The 17965-nt window shown below is 32.6% G+C and overlaps 1 protein-coding gene across 3 annotated transcripts in view; it reads right to left on the bottom strand.

The window, feature by feature from the left end:
* Positions 1-9880: 9880 nt before the first annotated feature.
* LOC145603520 (uncharacterized) overlaps positions 9881-17965 on the bottom strand; it is a 33224-nt gene continuing 25139 nt past the window's right edge. For all 3 annotated transcript variants that reach the window (XM_081659438.1, XM_081659440.1, XM_081659439.1), the window contains exons 25-29: positions 14350-14496; positions 13979-14107; positions 13623-13721; positions 12039-12077; positions 9881-10481 (exon numbers count right to left, since the gene is read on the bottom strand). In XM_081659438.1, the coding sequence (XP_081515564.1) occupies positions 10344-10481; positions 12039-12077; positions 13623-13721; positions 13979-14107; positions 14350-14496 (552 nt within the window). In that variant the 3' untranslated portion in view covers positions 9881-10343. The remainder of the gene's footprint in view (positions 10482-12038; positions 12078-13622; positions 13722-13978; positions 14108-14349; positions 14497-17965) is intronic.

Genomic DNA, 17965 nt, shown 5'->3' with positions numbered 1-17965 from the left:
ATGTAAAATGATGAACAACAATTACCTTTTGCCTAACTATTTTTAGGATTATTGTGAACTATTTATGTAATCCTAAAGTACTTGACATTATCTAGCTTTTGATCATTATGCAAGACTTAACTTAGCAATTGTATGACAGTATGTTTGGAAACTTGGAAGCTTAGTAAAGTATGTTTATGGAATGTTTATTGTCTCATAAAACTTGCTTATTTCATTCATAATAATAGAAGTTGTTACAAGTTCAGTCTGCCCAATTTATTTGAGCATGCATACATAGCAATTACAAGTACTACTCTACACTTTCTTAAGCATAACTAAAGCAACTACAAACAACAACATAAAACAGAACAAAGCACCCAAAACAACAGTCCCAAACCCACCCCTGTTCTGTTGGCCTTCCCTTGAGTATTGCTTCCTGTCAGCACTCAAAGCTTTGCACTTCACTTTCAGACTGTCATTCTCACTCAACAAGCACCTTCTCTGCCCAGTTAGGTCTTCTATTTCCCTTTGCATTGAGTTCATCTCACCCTTCATCAGCTTTTTGTCCAAGATTAGTTGATTAATCACTTCTTTTTGCCAATCACTTCCATCTTCATCCACCCACTCAAAGCACTTGCAACCCCTTGTTTCTGTGTTCGGATCATAAAACTTGCAGGCCAAGAACTTTCTTCCAGGGTTTTCCCTAGTCCAAGAGGTCAGCCTTGCCATGGGAATGCCACAGTTACATTTCTTGTATTTGGAGGGTGAACCTCTAATTAAAGACATATTGTCCTGCAAATCATCCAAATCATTACACATCTACATTACCACATACATCAATTCACACCCTAAACTTTGAATTTAACAATTAAGACAACAAACCAAAAACTCCCAATTACAATTAAACCAACAAACCCTAAATTCTCTGTTCTCCATTTCACTACAAATTCACTTAAAATTAGCCCAATTATTATGAGATTAACCAAACACAAATTCATTACACACTACAACTAATATAATCACATTGTTAATTTAGAATCACATACCAATAATTGAGCAAATAGCTTGAATTTTAACAGCGACCATACCTTTTTCCCCTTGATGTTTCTCAGTGAACTTGCTCAATGCAATCGCTTATAGATTGTTTCAATTAATTTTTGTGATTTAAGGACCAATTTCTCTAATTTTGCTTGAGCACAACGATCAGAACCAGAACAAATTAATGGAGGAAGACTTTATAAAAGGGGGAGGCATGAACTAGCCGTTGATGTGGGCCCCCCAAACAGAAACAGTAACGCTGTTACTAAGTGGTAGTTATTTCTACAGTTAGGGATTTTAGGTGGTAGTTATATAAATTTTTTTTTTTAACAGGTAGTAAATCTGACAAGTGGTGCTTTTAGTGGTAGTAAATGTCAAATTTTCCAAATTTAAAATATACTTTCCCCTTTTTTTTGAGTTAAGTATAAAGATAGAGACTAAGTTTTTAGATTTTTCACCTTCTGGGAGCTCAATGTTTTTTTAACTTTTGGGACCTAGAGTTAACGTTTCGAGAATTTCTTGGTCTCAACTAAGTTAGACTCAACTAAGGGTAAAATAGTAATTGTCTTTTCTCTTTTTTGTTTTATCTAACAAAAAAAAAGGAATGGTGGGGCCTATTAGTCTGAAGTTGCCTGCTGCTATGTTTCTTATTTTATTTTTTTTTTAAAAAAAAGGCAAGAGAGAGAGAGAGATAACAAAAGGTTTTGTTGTTGAAATTTGAAACATAAAGGGAAGAGAGAGAATACAAAGCAAAGAACTCGAATTATCAGAAGAGTGAGAAAGCAAAGACGAGTGAGAAAGCAAGGGCAGGGCGATTCTTATCAAAAGTGAACGGCGAACGGCGTGTCGACGGCGAAGGACTTGACGACGACGACGACTTAATTCCGGTGTCTATGTTACTAATTCATTCACGTCCCGATGTTACAGATGGTGTTGCGGCCCATTAATGCTAGCTTGCATAAAGAACTCTGTGTAACGGTTCCAAACCAAGTTTCGTTGGGTAAGTCACCAACACTTGGTTTTTGTTACTTATTTTATATTAGGAGTACTTACTTAATATTTTAAATTAGGAGTACTAACATACTATTTGACTCGTCTTTAAATGCTATGCAGGAGACGATAGAAATTGGTAGAGCCAGACTTTTGTTGGGTGATCTTCGTTGCTCGTCGAACGAATGTCGTGCGGTGGTTCGGAAGTTGGTACAAGATAGGGATACCAACGAAGGAAATTGATTACCTGAGTATGATGATGGTATTAGATGATGTGTAGTTGGTATATAGTCCCATGGTTTGATGATTTTGTTAATATATAGGTCAAACCATGGATGCTTCCTAACAGTAGGGGCGATGCCTTGTTTTTTTAATATGAGTATACCAAAATAGAATAAATGCAATGTAATGTATATTTTGCTACTACTATGGTGAGGCGATGTAGGTGGATGTAGGTCAAACTATGATACAGACACTGGTGGATGTGGCTATTTTGATTTAATGATTGTGTTACATTATGGTACGTAGTTTCAGGTTAAGATGGCTCTGAATGATGTATTAGTATACCATCACATCACATTTTGATTGAAATTGGTATTGTTTGAGGTTAAGTTGGTATTCAATCACATGGTTTGATGATTTTGTTAATATGTATGTAAAATTATGTATTCTTACCAAGATAGGGCTGCTGGTATGATTTTTGGCTATAGGTATACCAAAATTAGTGCATGTATATTACATTTTGCCATTAAAAGATAACAAAAGCTTGAACTAATTACACAAAATGATATGCATTATGATATAATCCGGTTTGATGATTTTGTTAATATTTATGTAAAATTATGTATGCTTACCAAGATAGGGCTGCTAGTATGATTTTTGGCTATAGGTATACAAAAATTAGTGCATGTATATTACATTTTGCCATTAAAAGATAACAAAAGCTTGAACTAATTACACAAAATGATATGCATTATGATATAATGCCTTTGGATTTTATATCAAACATACATCAACGACCTACTAGGTTGACATCTTGGGTACTAGCAATTGCCCAAAATCTTTCATTATTATTACTTGACTCATTCCATTGTTCAATTACATGTTCAATCGTATACCATCATACCATTATACCTATGTTGGTACTGGTATTGGACGTATGTTGTTGGTACGTATTTATTGTATACCATCATACCATTATACCATTATACCAATTAAAAACCTATGTTGGTATTTATTGTATACCATCACACCCTTTGTTGGTATTTAAAGTCAGCTTAATTGTATTCTATGGTACCTTCATACATTATGTTGGTATGTAAAGTGAACTAACCGAACATATAAGCAAATATCACATTCACATTCTATTTACAACCCTATTTTCTAAGTGAGTGGAAAAGAATACTCTTTTGCTCCTTTTCTTCTTAAAAAGTGTTCTTCTCTAAAATGGAGAGAAAAGATGAACAAGATGATGAACACCCAAAACAGGTAAGAGATTTAAGAATAGTTTTGCGTTTGCTATGATGGTATTAGTAACTTTAACTATTTTACTCTGTTTGCTATGATGGTATATGATCCGTCTCTGATGGTATGCTAAAGCTTAGGAACCCCCTTTTGCATGTAAAAACTCGTAGTAATATGTTATCTATTCACTTTGTAAGAGGTTCTTTATATATGAATTTTTTAGGTTTGGGTTGTATTATTTACTATGGTATTAATGTAAACCTTTTGATCTGGGTTGTATATCAGCTATTTCATCAATTAAGTTTATTGGTTTCCAAATCATAACAACCAAAACATATGTGATGAAATTGATGTGATTAAAATGAATACCACCACAACTAATATGATATTTATTTTACATACTATCCAACACCATGTTGGTAATTATATTGAGCTAAGCCACAATATGTTGTATGTTGGAAATAAAAAACCTATTGTTGGTATGTATTGTATACCATCACACATTATCTTGGTATTTAAAGTGAGCTTAATTGTATACGTACCATCATACCTTTGTTGGTGTGTCACTTGGACGTATAAATGAAAACCTATTTCTTGAAGGTATACTATGACACCCTATGTTGGTATTTAAAGTGAGATTAATTGTATACCACATACCATCAATCCCCCATGCTGGTATTTAAAGTGAGCTTACATAGTATTTCTAGTGGTATTTAAAGTTAGTGCATCCAAATGATTAAAGAAAACATTATCCTATTGGTATTTCTAGTTCATACTATCGAAGCCATAAATATGGTACAATTACAATATGTCAGTACTAACAGTACTCAGAGCTTGTGAAATGAATATGTTACAAACATATTAAGTTATTAATCAATTATTAATCCTAGAGAAATCAGAATGAGTATGTATGGTCGTGTTCTGGACAAAGCCAGGATTGATAAAGTGGCCACCTATTCTTCTTCTATTTCAGATCCAAAGTTGCAGCTCACACTCAATTTTCAGGAATTAATTACTCCCAAAATAAGAGCTTCTCTCAAATTTAGGGCCTAATCTTCTTCTATTTCAGATCCAAAGTTGCATCTCGCTCAATTTTCAAAAATTAATTACTCCCAAAATAAGAGCTTCTCTCAAATTTGGGGCCTAATCTTCTTCTATTTCAGATCCAAAGTTGCATCTCGCTCAATTTTTAGAAATTAATTACTCCCAAAATAAGAGCTTCTCTGAAATTTTGGGCCATTACAACACTTTGGAGCTTCAATTTACTGTTTTGTGTTTTTCTCTTGCTTTGAGGTGAGGGGGGGGGGGGGATAGGAGAGGGAACCCCATTAATTATTTCACCAAAATTTGAGTGGGGAAAATTTGGGGATTTTTTTGCCCGACATAGATTCATTGTTGTGGCTGGTGAAAATTGGGGAGCGGAATCTGAGAGTACAAAGTGGTCCCTTTCTCTTTTTTAGCTATTTTGTTTCATTATGCCTTTTTAATTTTTTTTTTTTTTTTTTTTTTTTTTTTTTTTTTTGTTTTTGAGTCCAAGGTGGACTCAACTTAGTTGAGACCAAGAAATACTCTTAACATTCCAACCAACTAACTACACTTAAACCCAGTGGAGTAAAAACATAGGTCCTTCCCACTAATTACTTGTCCAATTCCCAAAAAACATAGGTCCTTCCCATCAATTACTTGCCCAATTCCCAATAAACATAGGTCCTTAGTCCTTTAATATTTGAAATGGATAAAAATAAATGAAAGGACTAAGTTTTTTTTACTAAGGGATTATGTTTTTTACGAGGCATGATACTCTCTACTCGTGACATGCTTAATTCTTTATTTATATCATTCATCCTATGTGTAGATTTCATATACGTTTACCCTAATATTACTTACTTTTTATGTGTGACTACAACATTAATATAATTGAGATCTCGCTTAACTTGATATTTAATATATACATATCAAATACAGAAAAGCATAAGCATTACCTATTATCAATAATCACCGGCTCCATAGATGGCTACCGATAGTCATGATATGTGACTAATTAATTACCTATTTCAAAAATGATAACCTGACTATAAACTATGTATAAGTTGAATTCTCCTTTTTCTATCATTACCAAGTTAAAAAGGGTTACTCCCTCAAAAAATAAATAAATAAATAAAATAAAATAAAATAAATTGTCATATCTTTTAATGCGAAGCATAAGTTGAAATATGTTTTATTTACTACGTATCTATTTTTACGTATAATTACAAGTATATAAATTGAACTATACTTCATTTTTTTGACGGGGAATTCAGTACTTTAACAATATATTTACAAGTTTATTTTAGTTTATTATGTGGGTTTAGTTAACATGCTTGCAATTGTTTATCATTGATAATGCTTTCTAATTATTGTATACGAAGTATAATGAGTTAAGGACAATTGTGATGTACACCATCGATCCATACTAAGCTACTAACCTATCTAATTGTTAATATGTTAGTTTACGTGCACTACAGTCATGAACAACATTAAATTTTAGAAGAGAAGAAAAATCTTTTAATAATTAGTGTTGAAGCAAGGTAAAGGATAGAAAATATAAAAATTAATAGCTTATTCTAAAATCAAATTAGAGAAACTTTAGCCTTGTAATTAACCACATGTGATAGAGAGAGTAATAAATGAAGGGACTAAAGGGACTAAGATTTTAACTGAGGGACTATATTTTTTACTCACCTTTAGTTACTTTTGGCCAGAAATTAGACTATAGGTCCCAAATGTTGAAAAAAAAAAACTGAGGTCCCAAAAAAATTCGACACTTATAATCATCCCTTTAAAAATCTAAATTCTCAATACAAGAATTAAATACCCCTAAACTAATGGCATCGCTTATGAACTGCTCTGAATAATTTTAAATGTATTTGCATCGTTCTTGACGGAGCTCTATTAATGTATTGTCGCAAAACTGATAAAACTTGATTGGTCATCAAAATCTGCAAATTTACAAGACGAATCTTCTAAATTTGCACCCATATACCAATAGACCTGCAATTCCACAAATTTGTAAGACGAATCTTCCAAATCTGTATCCCTGCACACACTAAAAACAAACAAACAAATAATATTAAACCCTACATGGAGGGACGGACTATAATCACCATACTGTACTGTTGTAATCTTTATTTGCTAAAAACATCAAATTAAAGAAAAATTTAGGGCTTACTGTCGATAAAAATCGATAGCAGCCCCAAAGTTTTACTATAGTGGCTAGGTTTGAAGAGACAACAAAGAAAATTTTAGGGTTTTTTTTAGGGATTATATTTATACTAATTCCTTATCTTTATTGTTTAGGACAGTTTAATTCTTTCATTTCACTATTTATATACTTTATACTTTGACTCTCTTGATTATTTATTTATACAATTATAAGGAAATAAATAAACATGTAGGATCTTGTAGATTTGTCTCCAATACCTAGATTTATACTTATAATAAAATTTAATTACTCTAACTTTTACGTATACTCCCTCCGTCCCTTTATTAAAGTCCCTTATTCTTTTTTTGGCAAATCAAAATTAAAGTTCATTTTTAGAATATTTCCCTGTTTAGTAAGTGGTTTTAACTATTTTAACCTCATTTTCCTAAATTAATCCCCAAAATATTCTCAACTTTTACTGATTTTTTGTGCCAAATATTTTTTGCATTTAATGTATTGTAAATAAAAGCATCTGATTGGTCGTCCTTTTTTTCTCCCATGCATTGATGTATTCTCTTTTTTCTTTTTTCTCACTAATTATTTAATGCATTAAATGTAATTTTGACTTTCAATCACATGGTTTAATGAATCTATAATAACCTTAATTACCCCGAAAAATGATAAAAATGACTTTAAAAAAGGGACGGATGGAGTAATAATTTTTAAAAATTTATTGATTGAAATAATCTTTTGGCAAGCGTAAAATAAGGAAGTTTTATGCCATAAAAGAAGTTGTTTACTTCAATAATGTGAGATGTTGACCGTGCCATGACATTGGGAAAATTCTCTAATTTTGTTATCTTGGAATATATCACGCAACCTATTCCAATCCTTCATCTCCATGGTATCAAGGGTTAGTGTGACATAGAAGTTGTGGGTTCGTTCGAATCTCATCTACTTCTTTCAAATGGAAAATATCGCGTTGGATATGAGGAGTGTCATGCTGCATCCACTTTTAAGCCAAAGGGCAATCATGTGAGGGAGCGTGATAGAGTACATAAATCTCATCCTCGACTCTCATTCTCCACTACTATATGTTTTTTTTTTAATTTCTATGGTTCTCACTTCTACACATTTTATTATTTCTCTCATCTTACATCCTACTCAATTCTAATAATATAGACCTAGGATCATTATAATGTGCACCACCGCCCCCCGCCCCCCAACACAGAATAAATTAAACAAAACGTGCGCATTAAGTGAATGTCCAAATTAAAATAGTGTTAACAAAAAGAAACATCAATAAAAGAGACGACATCTCATCCAAAAGAAAACTCATTCCAAACATTTAATTCATAGTGTGGTGATTCACAGCAACAAAAAGCCTCATAAATGGATCGATTATTATATAGTGATAGGATGTATGCCTCCTATAAAATTCAAGAAAGTATTGGGATGTCTTCTTATTTCATAGTGTGGTGATTTATGTTAACAAAAGACCCACAGATTAAGTCATACGTACGATACGTTAACATAACGTATCATGCACTAATAAGTCTCCTGACAATTTATAATCTCTTTGTTGTTCCATCTTTCCAAAAGAGGAAACAAATTATATGCCCTTTATCATCAACTTTTAAAATAAAAATAAAAATCAAGTTCTAGTAATTTCCTTTGTTAAAACATCCTTAAATAGTTCTCTTGTATCACAAATCACAACCATTAAGCTAAGGTGCTTCTTCTTCTTCACTTTACTAACTGCATTATATGCATCCCTTGCAACAAAACTTAAACCAGCATATATAACTCCCAACTTCTTCCTCATTAGTTAAATTGGATCAGTTATCTCAATACCATTATATTTTAAAGTAGTGAGGGTGAATAAATTGTTCTTCAGTCACTAGTTTGAAGTTTGAACAAAAGTCTTACAACCACACCTCATATTTGCCTTATTATTAGAATTGTCAAGAATAATACGATCTTTAAACATTTAAAAAAAAAAAAAACCGACCTTATGATTATTCCTAATTACCTCTAGACAAACTCTACTTATAACTATAGCTTTAACTTGTTTTTAACTGCTTTTCGGAAGGGCACTGTTTGTGGTTTTAGTTGTTGGTCCTCTGATTTTGTTTATATTTTGAAGCCATTTATAGTTCTTAGTATCTCTGCCTCTAATTTTGTTAACGATTTGAGGCTGTTTGCTGTAAACTTTATTGGTAATTGATATATCGTCTTTTATGTGTGTATAAAAATAAAAATAAAAAATAAAAAATCCTAAAAAAACAACCTTTGATGGGCACCTCCTCAAAATAGAGGTCCTTTCCAAAATAACATTGAACATTGCAGAGGCATCATTTTGCTAAGTTTGTAGAGGATTTTTTGTGCACTCATCACTTGTAGAGGTATCATTTTGCTAAGTTTGTAGAGGTGACACATGGATTAGGTTATTCAAATTGAATTTAATTGGGTCGTTTTAGGTTTGGTGACTCATGATTTGATATTTACTGGTTCAAATCTTTTTATGCACTCATCACTTGTCCTAATTATATTTCCTTCTGAAAAAAAATTGATCATAACTATTGGGGTTAATCAGAAAGAAACCAAGTATGTATTTGATGTCTAGAAATAGTCTCCAACGTGATAGTGATCTTTATTTTAGGTAGCATGTCAAACATTATGAAGACAACTTTTCAATTATTTACTTACAAATTTATGTGTAAAAACTATTATTATGTAATTAAATCTTAATTTTAATCACATAAATAATTAAAATCATAAGTTTCTTTTCTAACCTTCTTTGGATAAATTAAGGTTTGAAATTTAGTTCTAAGATTTAAAGTCAAATCAAATAGCATCAATGCTAAAATTAAGCAGTGGAGGCTTTAAACTTTCACATTGAATCGAAATTGATTTTCAAGGATTCTACCTAGTTTATTTATTTCGTACTTTTGATTTTTGTATATAGGGGTAAATGATTATTATTCAGATCAAATTTAATTTCAATCCAAATTAAATGACTAATTCAATTTGGATTATAAACAAAAATCAGATAAAATTATACAGTCAAAGTCAAGCACTCCCATCATAATTCACTCTACAACTAAATGTTTGAGCATTCAACAGTAACAAAGAAAAGTAAGCTACAAAGAATCGGAGAGAAGCGAGTTTCCAAATCATGTATGTGCTCAGCTTAAATAACTCCTGTGAACAAATGAAAGAAAGGAAGGGATACAAGCAGATTCATCTTTTCATTATCGACAGTCAAAAGAATTGTGAAGTTCATGTACAAAACAAATATGCAGACCTGTCGGACAACTAGTACAATCCAGACGTCCAACGCGTTCCATTTTACTAAACAAAAATGAACTTGACCTAAGATTTCCTGTTGCTCTGTAGCATTCTGGCATATGATTAAAGAACTTCATCCTAGCAGTTTGTAAGCATACGACTATGTAGTAAACTAGAACCTATTATGTTAGTATACTTAAATTAAATGTCCAAATCGATCCTACTTTTACTGTGCTAACAAGACTATACAAAGCAAACATGATTCTCCTGCACATTGATCTTGAGGTGAAATCAGCACCTCCCATCCAGGTACTCCAACATATCGAAGCATATATGAAAGACAAAATGATATGCTTAAATTATAATTTATGAGAAGAACTTCCTGTCAAAAATAGTAGGGCTACTTCATACGGAAGTCGTGCCTGAAAACAGTCAAGTTCTGGGTAAACTTGTCCCTGTTTTTTGAATCTAAACTTCGGGATACATCTGCCATTAATTTATCAAAACATAGCACAAGGCGCTGCTGTTGTTCCACAGGCTGCAAGTATCAAGAGGTTAAATCAGTTAAGTGAATTTAACATGCTTTGTATAGGAAGTTTGGTATTAAATAATGACCCACAATCTTCAAAAGTCACCTTATAATGCAAGTGATGTAATCTAATAGTAAAAACCCAGAAACTATGCATTTAAAAAAGACCTTCATGCATTGAAATGAAGATTTAAGTATTCACGGGAGCAAAGTTTGGGAAAACTAAAGCAGCTATGACTTATTTAAATACCCCGTGACATACAAACAGATTAAGGGAAATTCTCAATGGTAGTCTCTGTTTTTGCGTTTTTCTAATGGTAGCCAATTTTATTTCAATTATCAATGGTTGCCTTGAACTTTTACAAGTTAGCAAACGTGACCATAAGGGTTAAATTTCATTAAAAATCAGTTAAATCTAACGTTTTATAAACCATGATTATCATAACCACAGTTTATTACCTTTCTCAAACCATTCATCTTCTCACCATCTCTAACACCTACCCCCTGTAAGAAAAAAATCCCTACCTCAGCTCCATCATTTTCTCTTTCCTCCTCAACCACACTCTCTCTCCTCCACAACCACCAAGACCACTGACTTCCTCTGTTGCACCACTGCCCCCTGCACCTCTCCTTATCTCTCTCTCCTCCCAATCCCTCTTAAAACCTCAACTCCCACCGTGTCATCCACCGTACCCCAAATCCGCCAACATCATTAGCCACCAATCCACCATTAAAGACTTAAGTCCAACAAAAGAGAAATTAATGAAGCCAACCCCAAATCCGTCATAATCGTTCCTCTGATTTCAAACCCAGAAATTAATGAATTCATCACTATTAAGAGTTTTGATAGCCAAATTAGGGGAAACAAGGTCGTTTGATTAGGGGGTTTTGGTTTTAATGGGGTTATCAGCTAAGGCGTGAGATTGTAGATTAACAAGAGACATGGTTGAAAAGAGGAGAGATAGTCAAGAGGTGAATTTATGGAAGAGAGATGCAGTTGTTGTTGTGAAGGAAAGAAGCAGGGGCATTGGTGGTGGTGCTATGGTTGATTTGTGTTGGTCTTTAAAAGAAAATGTTGATGTTGATGAACGATGAAATTGATGAGCTGAGGTTGAGCAATGGTAGGGGGATATAATGTTGATGTTGTGTTGTGTACTTGCGTTTATATCATCATAATTTGTTGTTGAATTGATTAATTTTGCAGAAATGAGAAAAGAAAGAAGGGTTAGGGTTAATTATTTGACTGTGGTTAAATTTAACAATCAATAAACGGTTTTACCTTTAATGAGGAATAGAGGATACGAATGTAATTTTTTAATACTAGATGGCTACCACTAAATCAAAAAAAAAAAAAAAAAAGGCTACCATTGAAAAATCGCAAAGACAGAAGGCTACCGTTGAGAATTTCCCACAGATTAACAAACAAAAATTTTAGAGACATAAACTAAGACTGTTTCTTGTAAGCTGAGTGCAGTAGTACACCATAAGCCTCTTGCTTGGGTTTTATATTCTCAAATAATTGAAACAGAAAATAAGGATTGCAGAAAGAAGATATCGAAAATATACCTGTGAGGCTAGTATTTGAGTTTTCAGATCCGTAAATATCTGCAAAGTCAATTAGCATAACAGGTTAGTTAAATAACCATTTGTTCCCCTTTCCTGGTGAGGAAGGAGATAGATGATCTACTTCATGTCTATGTTGGATCTTTTTCCTACATTAAACCCCATCCTGGGTTTAGAATTGAACTTCATTTGACAAGAGAGAAAATGTGAATGGCCGAGCTTCCAAGAAAATAGAAAAGATATAAAACAGAATAATAGTTTAACAGTATTATACGAAGTATAAGACAAACTAGCGATGATTTACTAAAGACCAGGTGACTAGACTTTTTCCTAAAGTAACTTTAAAATTTTACAACAATTTAATTTAAGTTTGCCTGACCTAGACTTGTTGATAATAAATTTCCAGCCCAGTCAAATAAGAAGTAAACTAAAAAAGAAAGGGGCAGTGCGGAGGGAGGAATACTAATTTTCACAAATGAGCATCCAATTTCTAAAACCTCCATCTTTATGCTGATACTGATATATCACATTACAGTAAAACACAGTTCTGTAGAATATTTCCTTGAGCATTTAACCTCTAAATCCCTACCTTCATTCAACAATGCTCCAAAGTATACTTAACAATAACAATAGCTGCTTGCTTCACAGCTCTGAAGATCCAATACATAAAGATAAACTCAAACACTTAATAATTAGAATGGCTGTGTGTCTCACAACTTTGAAGGTCTAATACATAAGCATATGCAGGGATGAGCATAATGTGGCGCGATATGAGAATACCATTAGTATCAACTCTTTCTATTTAGCATATATACTTGGTTCTCAACTTCTCCCACCACCTCGACACCTAGTTCTATTGAGTAACCTTCCATTAGAATTTCTATTAATGTTGACAATAAAGTATTGACATGACTTTTTGACATACATCATATTTCGCTAAGTAATCTCCTATAACCTATTCTTTAATGTTCGCCCTTCTCTTGTATATTCCCCTCTAATTCCTATTCTTTCCTTATTCTTATTTTCAAGTTCATTTTAAAGTTCGGATTATTAAAAATAATCGGAAGTTGGGATTATTTTGGGCGAATGGGGTAAAGTTGGGATTATTCTTGTCAATGATTCCTTAAATTTATTGTTAAGAAAAAATTCATCTTTTTTTTTTAAAGACTAGTGATGTACCTTATAACTTTATAATATGTACCTTTTATCTTATAGATATATTACACATACCTTAAAATATTGGAAAAAATAAAATAAAAATTAATAAGCATCCTCACAAAATGTTAGGTTTACTAAAAAGCAGGGAAAATATCAAATGTCTTGATTTCTGCACAATGGCATCATATTAAGCATCACTGCATCTTTATTGAAAACTCATAAAAAAAATAAAAAATAAAAAAAAATTTGCATCACAAAGCTACTTTTAGCCAGATACAATATACTATCAACAGCATGATATTAGTCTAATTCATACAGTGTTATCCCAGGCATGCATAGTTTTTTATGTAATGATACAAACACAAAGCCACTTATACTCTGTATTGGCCAAACAAAAGAAGCGTAAAGTATAGCATAAAAAGCTAGTACCTGCTCGCTTATCAAAATCAGACTCAGAATTGGCCTACTCAAGCTCCATTGATTGGGACAGTCCTCAAATAAAACAAGCTCAAATAAGGTCTTCAAAATCTGTCAGAAGCAAAAGTAGATTATTACCACAATAGGACATTTAAGCCATCCAAAATAAAATTATGTGCCCCTCCCAACCATTCTCTTCAACTTTAATAGAACTGACTCAATAGTGTGCAAGACTGCACACATCTTGCAACCTCATACAGATAGTGTATAATCAGCTATATGTATACTTCTTTAAAAAAATTTATAAAAATAATAAAAAATTAAAAAAAAAACCCTCTTCACGATGATTTGAGGATATAAAATCTTACTTCCGGGAACAATGTGGGGCATTCTGCAATATGCCGTGCAAGACTGATTGCAGCTGGTGAAGAAGGTGCATCCCCCATAGTAATGTTGTTGAAATAAAAAGCTGCCAAATTATCAATTGCTGATGCGCACTGAGAAGAGCATTGATAAACGTCAAGCTAGAATATGATAATATGTGAAGAAAACAGCAATCCTTTACATTCATTCACTCCACTTTACAAGATTTTCTTTTAAGGATATAACAGTTCACACTGGATTAAAAAAACAGTGAGTGAAATAATCTAGAGCCACACGAACATGAACAAAAAACAAAGCTGTATATAATTTTAAGAAATGGTTTGGCTACTAGGATGACAAGGCAGCTGTAACGCACCTGTGTTGAGATGCCAGTATCTAAACCTTTAAGACCAGATTCAAGGGATCCCATAATGCGCATAAAAGTGCTTGTATCCAGATTCAGTACAAAAGCAATATGACTGCTAAACAAAACCTCCAGAAAAGCAAAATATGCCCTTGTTAACTGCCAACAAAGAGAAATAAACTCACATCAAACTTTTTTATGTGTAAATACTAAATGATAAAGTCAATGCTTACTAGCATATTTAATGAGTATAGAATAAGAAAGTCCCTTAAATATTCAACCATAGTAAAAGTAATATCATAATTATTGAAACAGCAGTCAATTATGTCCAGTAATATAGACTCTCCACAGCAAGATAATAGAAAACACATACTTTACACATTACACTAACTCAAACACAGAGTTTAGGCTATGTTGGACCCTATTTATTTTGTCTACATTTGTATCACCTGATCTTATATTGTCTGCTTAAAGCTTATTATGTATATAATTTCTTAGTTGTGTGTGAAATTGTCCCGGGGGGTTGGGGGGGGGGGGGGGGGGGTAAATAAATAAATCACTTTTTCAACTTCCTGAACTGAACAGAACTAAAGTAATCTTAGTCAAAACAAGTTAAATAGAATACGGCGTAATCTCATAACACTCAATAGTTTCATAAACTGAAATAGGAAACAATCTCGCCTGTACATCAGTTTGCATAACTTCAACTAGAAATATCATTACGCAAATGTGTCACGTTCAAAGCTAATAGCTTAATCCTCATAATTATTAAAATAAAGAGAGTATAAAGGAGCTGCACCTCATAAACCAATTCTTATATCATGGAGCTGCACCAGACTGTACATCCTAGTCCCGTGCATATTATTTGCATTACATTTACATGTTCTTTGTAGGACACCTCTATCCTTTTCAATTTAATAAAAGCACTCTCTCATCACATCCACCTTTTCTGTGCAAAATAGTCCATAACTCCTATCACATTTACATTTTAAATAAAATGCCAATTCACTAACTGCCACTATATGTGTAAAAAATAATTTAGGAAAAGGAGTGTGACATACTTAAGGGAGCATGGAATAAAATAAGGCTACTCCATTATAATAAGGTCATTCTTTACAAGAGTTTTCAAGTTTTCAGACATAAAGCTTAATAAGTATTACCTCCCTTTTTTTTTTACTTGGAAAACTTCTATATTGAACACTTTTCACATTCTTCACTTCAATTACATTCCGTGATTCATACTTATTGAAGAATATAGTTGTATGAGTAAGATCTGTCTTAATGTGTACTCTACTATAATTTAATCTTTACATTAAAATACTATAATAGCTCATAATTATTTTTGTCATATTCAATTTTTCTGATGTTTGAATCTTCAGAAAAAAATTCGAAACAAGAACAAAAAGATAAAGACATTTTGAGCAAATATTACGAGCATCAAACATTGATCTCAATTCAATCTCAATTTGAGAAAATACACCCAGCACATCAGAAGTCATGGCTGGCAAGCACCAAACAAATGGCAAATACAGCTTAATCTCAATTCAATCTCATTCCTCATCGTATACCTCTACAATACAGAACAATCAAAGGTTTACACACAAAGACTATTAAAGTGGTAAAAAAACACAATTTTATTGATGAACTACCAAAAATTAATCAAATTCGTACCAAATATACAACCTATTGAAGTATTGAGGAGAGAGAAAAATATCGAGGAGAGAAAAGGTGAACGTTTAACACAATTAACTGGGGGCTTCGTGAAATCTGGTGACACTGACCTAGAAAATCGAAAATTTAAGGAGAATCATGAAGAATTAGCCTTCAGGTTGAAGAGAGAGAAAACAAGGGTTCTTCATGTACAATAGATAATGATGGGAGGTTGAAGAAAGAAGAGAGAGGGGAAAAATCTGGATGTTTGAGAAGTTAAATGAATCAGAAAAAAAAAAAACAAAATAATGTGGTGAAAATCATTGACTAGAGTAATTAAGCGTGGAAATTTAGGAAACAATCCAATTAGAATCAAGTGCTATTATGGGTATTTTAATAAGACAATGAGGGCATAATAGGAAATAAATATACACTAAAAAAGGGAAACATTCAATATGGGTAAATCTTTTTGAAATGCCTAAAATACCATATGGGACTAACATTATGAAACGGAAAGAGTACAATATTTAAAAATGCATAACTAAAGATAACGGTTAAAATTGGAAAACATGAAAAAACATAAATGTTGCAAGTAAAAACTTAAGGCCATTACTTATATTGATACTAATGAATAAAGACAACATAAATAATTTAGACTCCTAATTCAACAACCATAACAATTAAAACCATCGTATTTCTTCAAACATCATATGATAAAGGCTAGAAAATATATAGTTCCTTCTGTAAATGCATCACTTTCTAAAATAGGAACTTTCAATTTAGATACATCACTTTCCTTTTTAATTAATAAACTCTCTCTATCTCTCTCCTATCACATGGCTCTATTTTTTTCTTTCTTTTATCTCCAGAAATTGCCTAGGAGTCCGCAATTATTAAAATGATGCAACTAAAAAGAAATGGAGAAAGTAGATAAAATGATATCAACAATGCACATCATAACACCACTCTGTAATAGACAAACCTAAGGAGGGGGAATAAAAGTAGTCATGGTCTGTGAAATTAGTTTATATAAAGAGAGAGGGAAAAGAAAAGGTAGGCAAATTTTTTAGAGAACACTTAGGAGAGTTGTGACCTCAAGTCACTATTAGGAGAGTAGTAGCCTTAAGCTACCTCGTAGATTTGCAAACTAAAGTTGCTAGTCTGCAAAAAGCTCAAACCTTTCAATCAAAGAACCAATCTTTTTCTCTCTATTTTCCTGTTATTTTTGTAAGTTAGCAGTAATCTTGGTCTATTACATGTAGTAACACTGTTGCTTCTACAGTTCTACTACATACCGTAATATTTATCCCTAAGGATACAAGTTCCACTGTTTTAATGAGGTAATTGCAGCCCTGTTTATCTTTTTCACTTTAAAAGCATTCACATACAAACACACAAATAAATGAGAAATAGCCAAATGGGGATTACCCTACTGCAGCACACAAAATTCAAATCCATCACCTACAGTGCAAAAGAAAATCATTACTAATCACCTAAAGTTTAGCTGGAGTAACTATGGACCTCCTAAGTCCTACTATAGAGGGCAGTGAGAAACAAGACAACAGGTATATATCTGCAAACAATGCTGCTTATTGATACACAGATTTTCAATAAAAAGAATCAGTTGAATTAAGTAGGGCTCTTCTATTACAAATTTTCAGTTTTGGTTCAACAGTTCAATTTAGGACAGCAAGGTACTATAAGAGTCTAGAACCATTTTTATTACACATCCAAGCAAAATTTATAGGTGTACTTTAGATGATGAAGATGGCTTTGGCTGAGATTCAAGAGGGTTATTTACATATCAATCAAAGCCTTAATCCCAAAAGTGGGTTCAGCTACATGAACCAAATTTGATTATTCCGTGTAGTCATCGACAAGAGGGTTATTTACATAGAGGACTGGAAATAATAGCAGCACGATCCATCAACATAAAAAGATAATCCGTTTAAAAACCTAAATTTTCTTCTTTTCGACT

Source organism: Chenopodium album, chromosome 22 (assembly GCF_948465745.1).
Source record: "Chenopodium album chromosome 22, dcCheAlbu1.1, whole genome shotgun sequence".
NCBI lineage: Eukaryota > Viridiplantae > Streptophyta > Magnoliopsida > Caryophyllales > Amaranthaceae > Chenopodium > Chenopodium album.
Note: the sequence above shows the minus strand (reverse complement) of the source record. Positions and strands in the feature narration are given on the sequence as shown.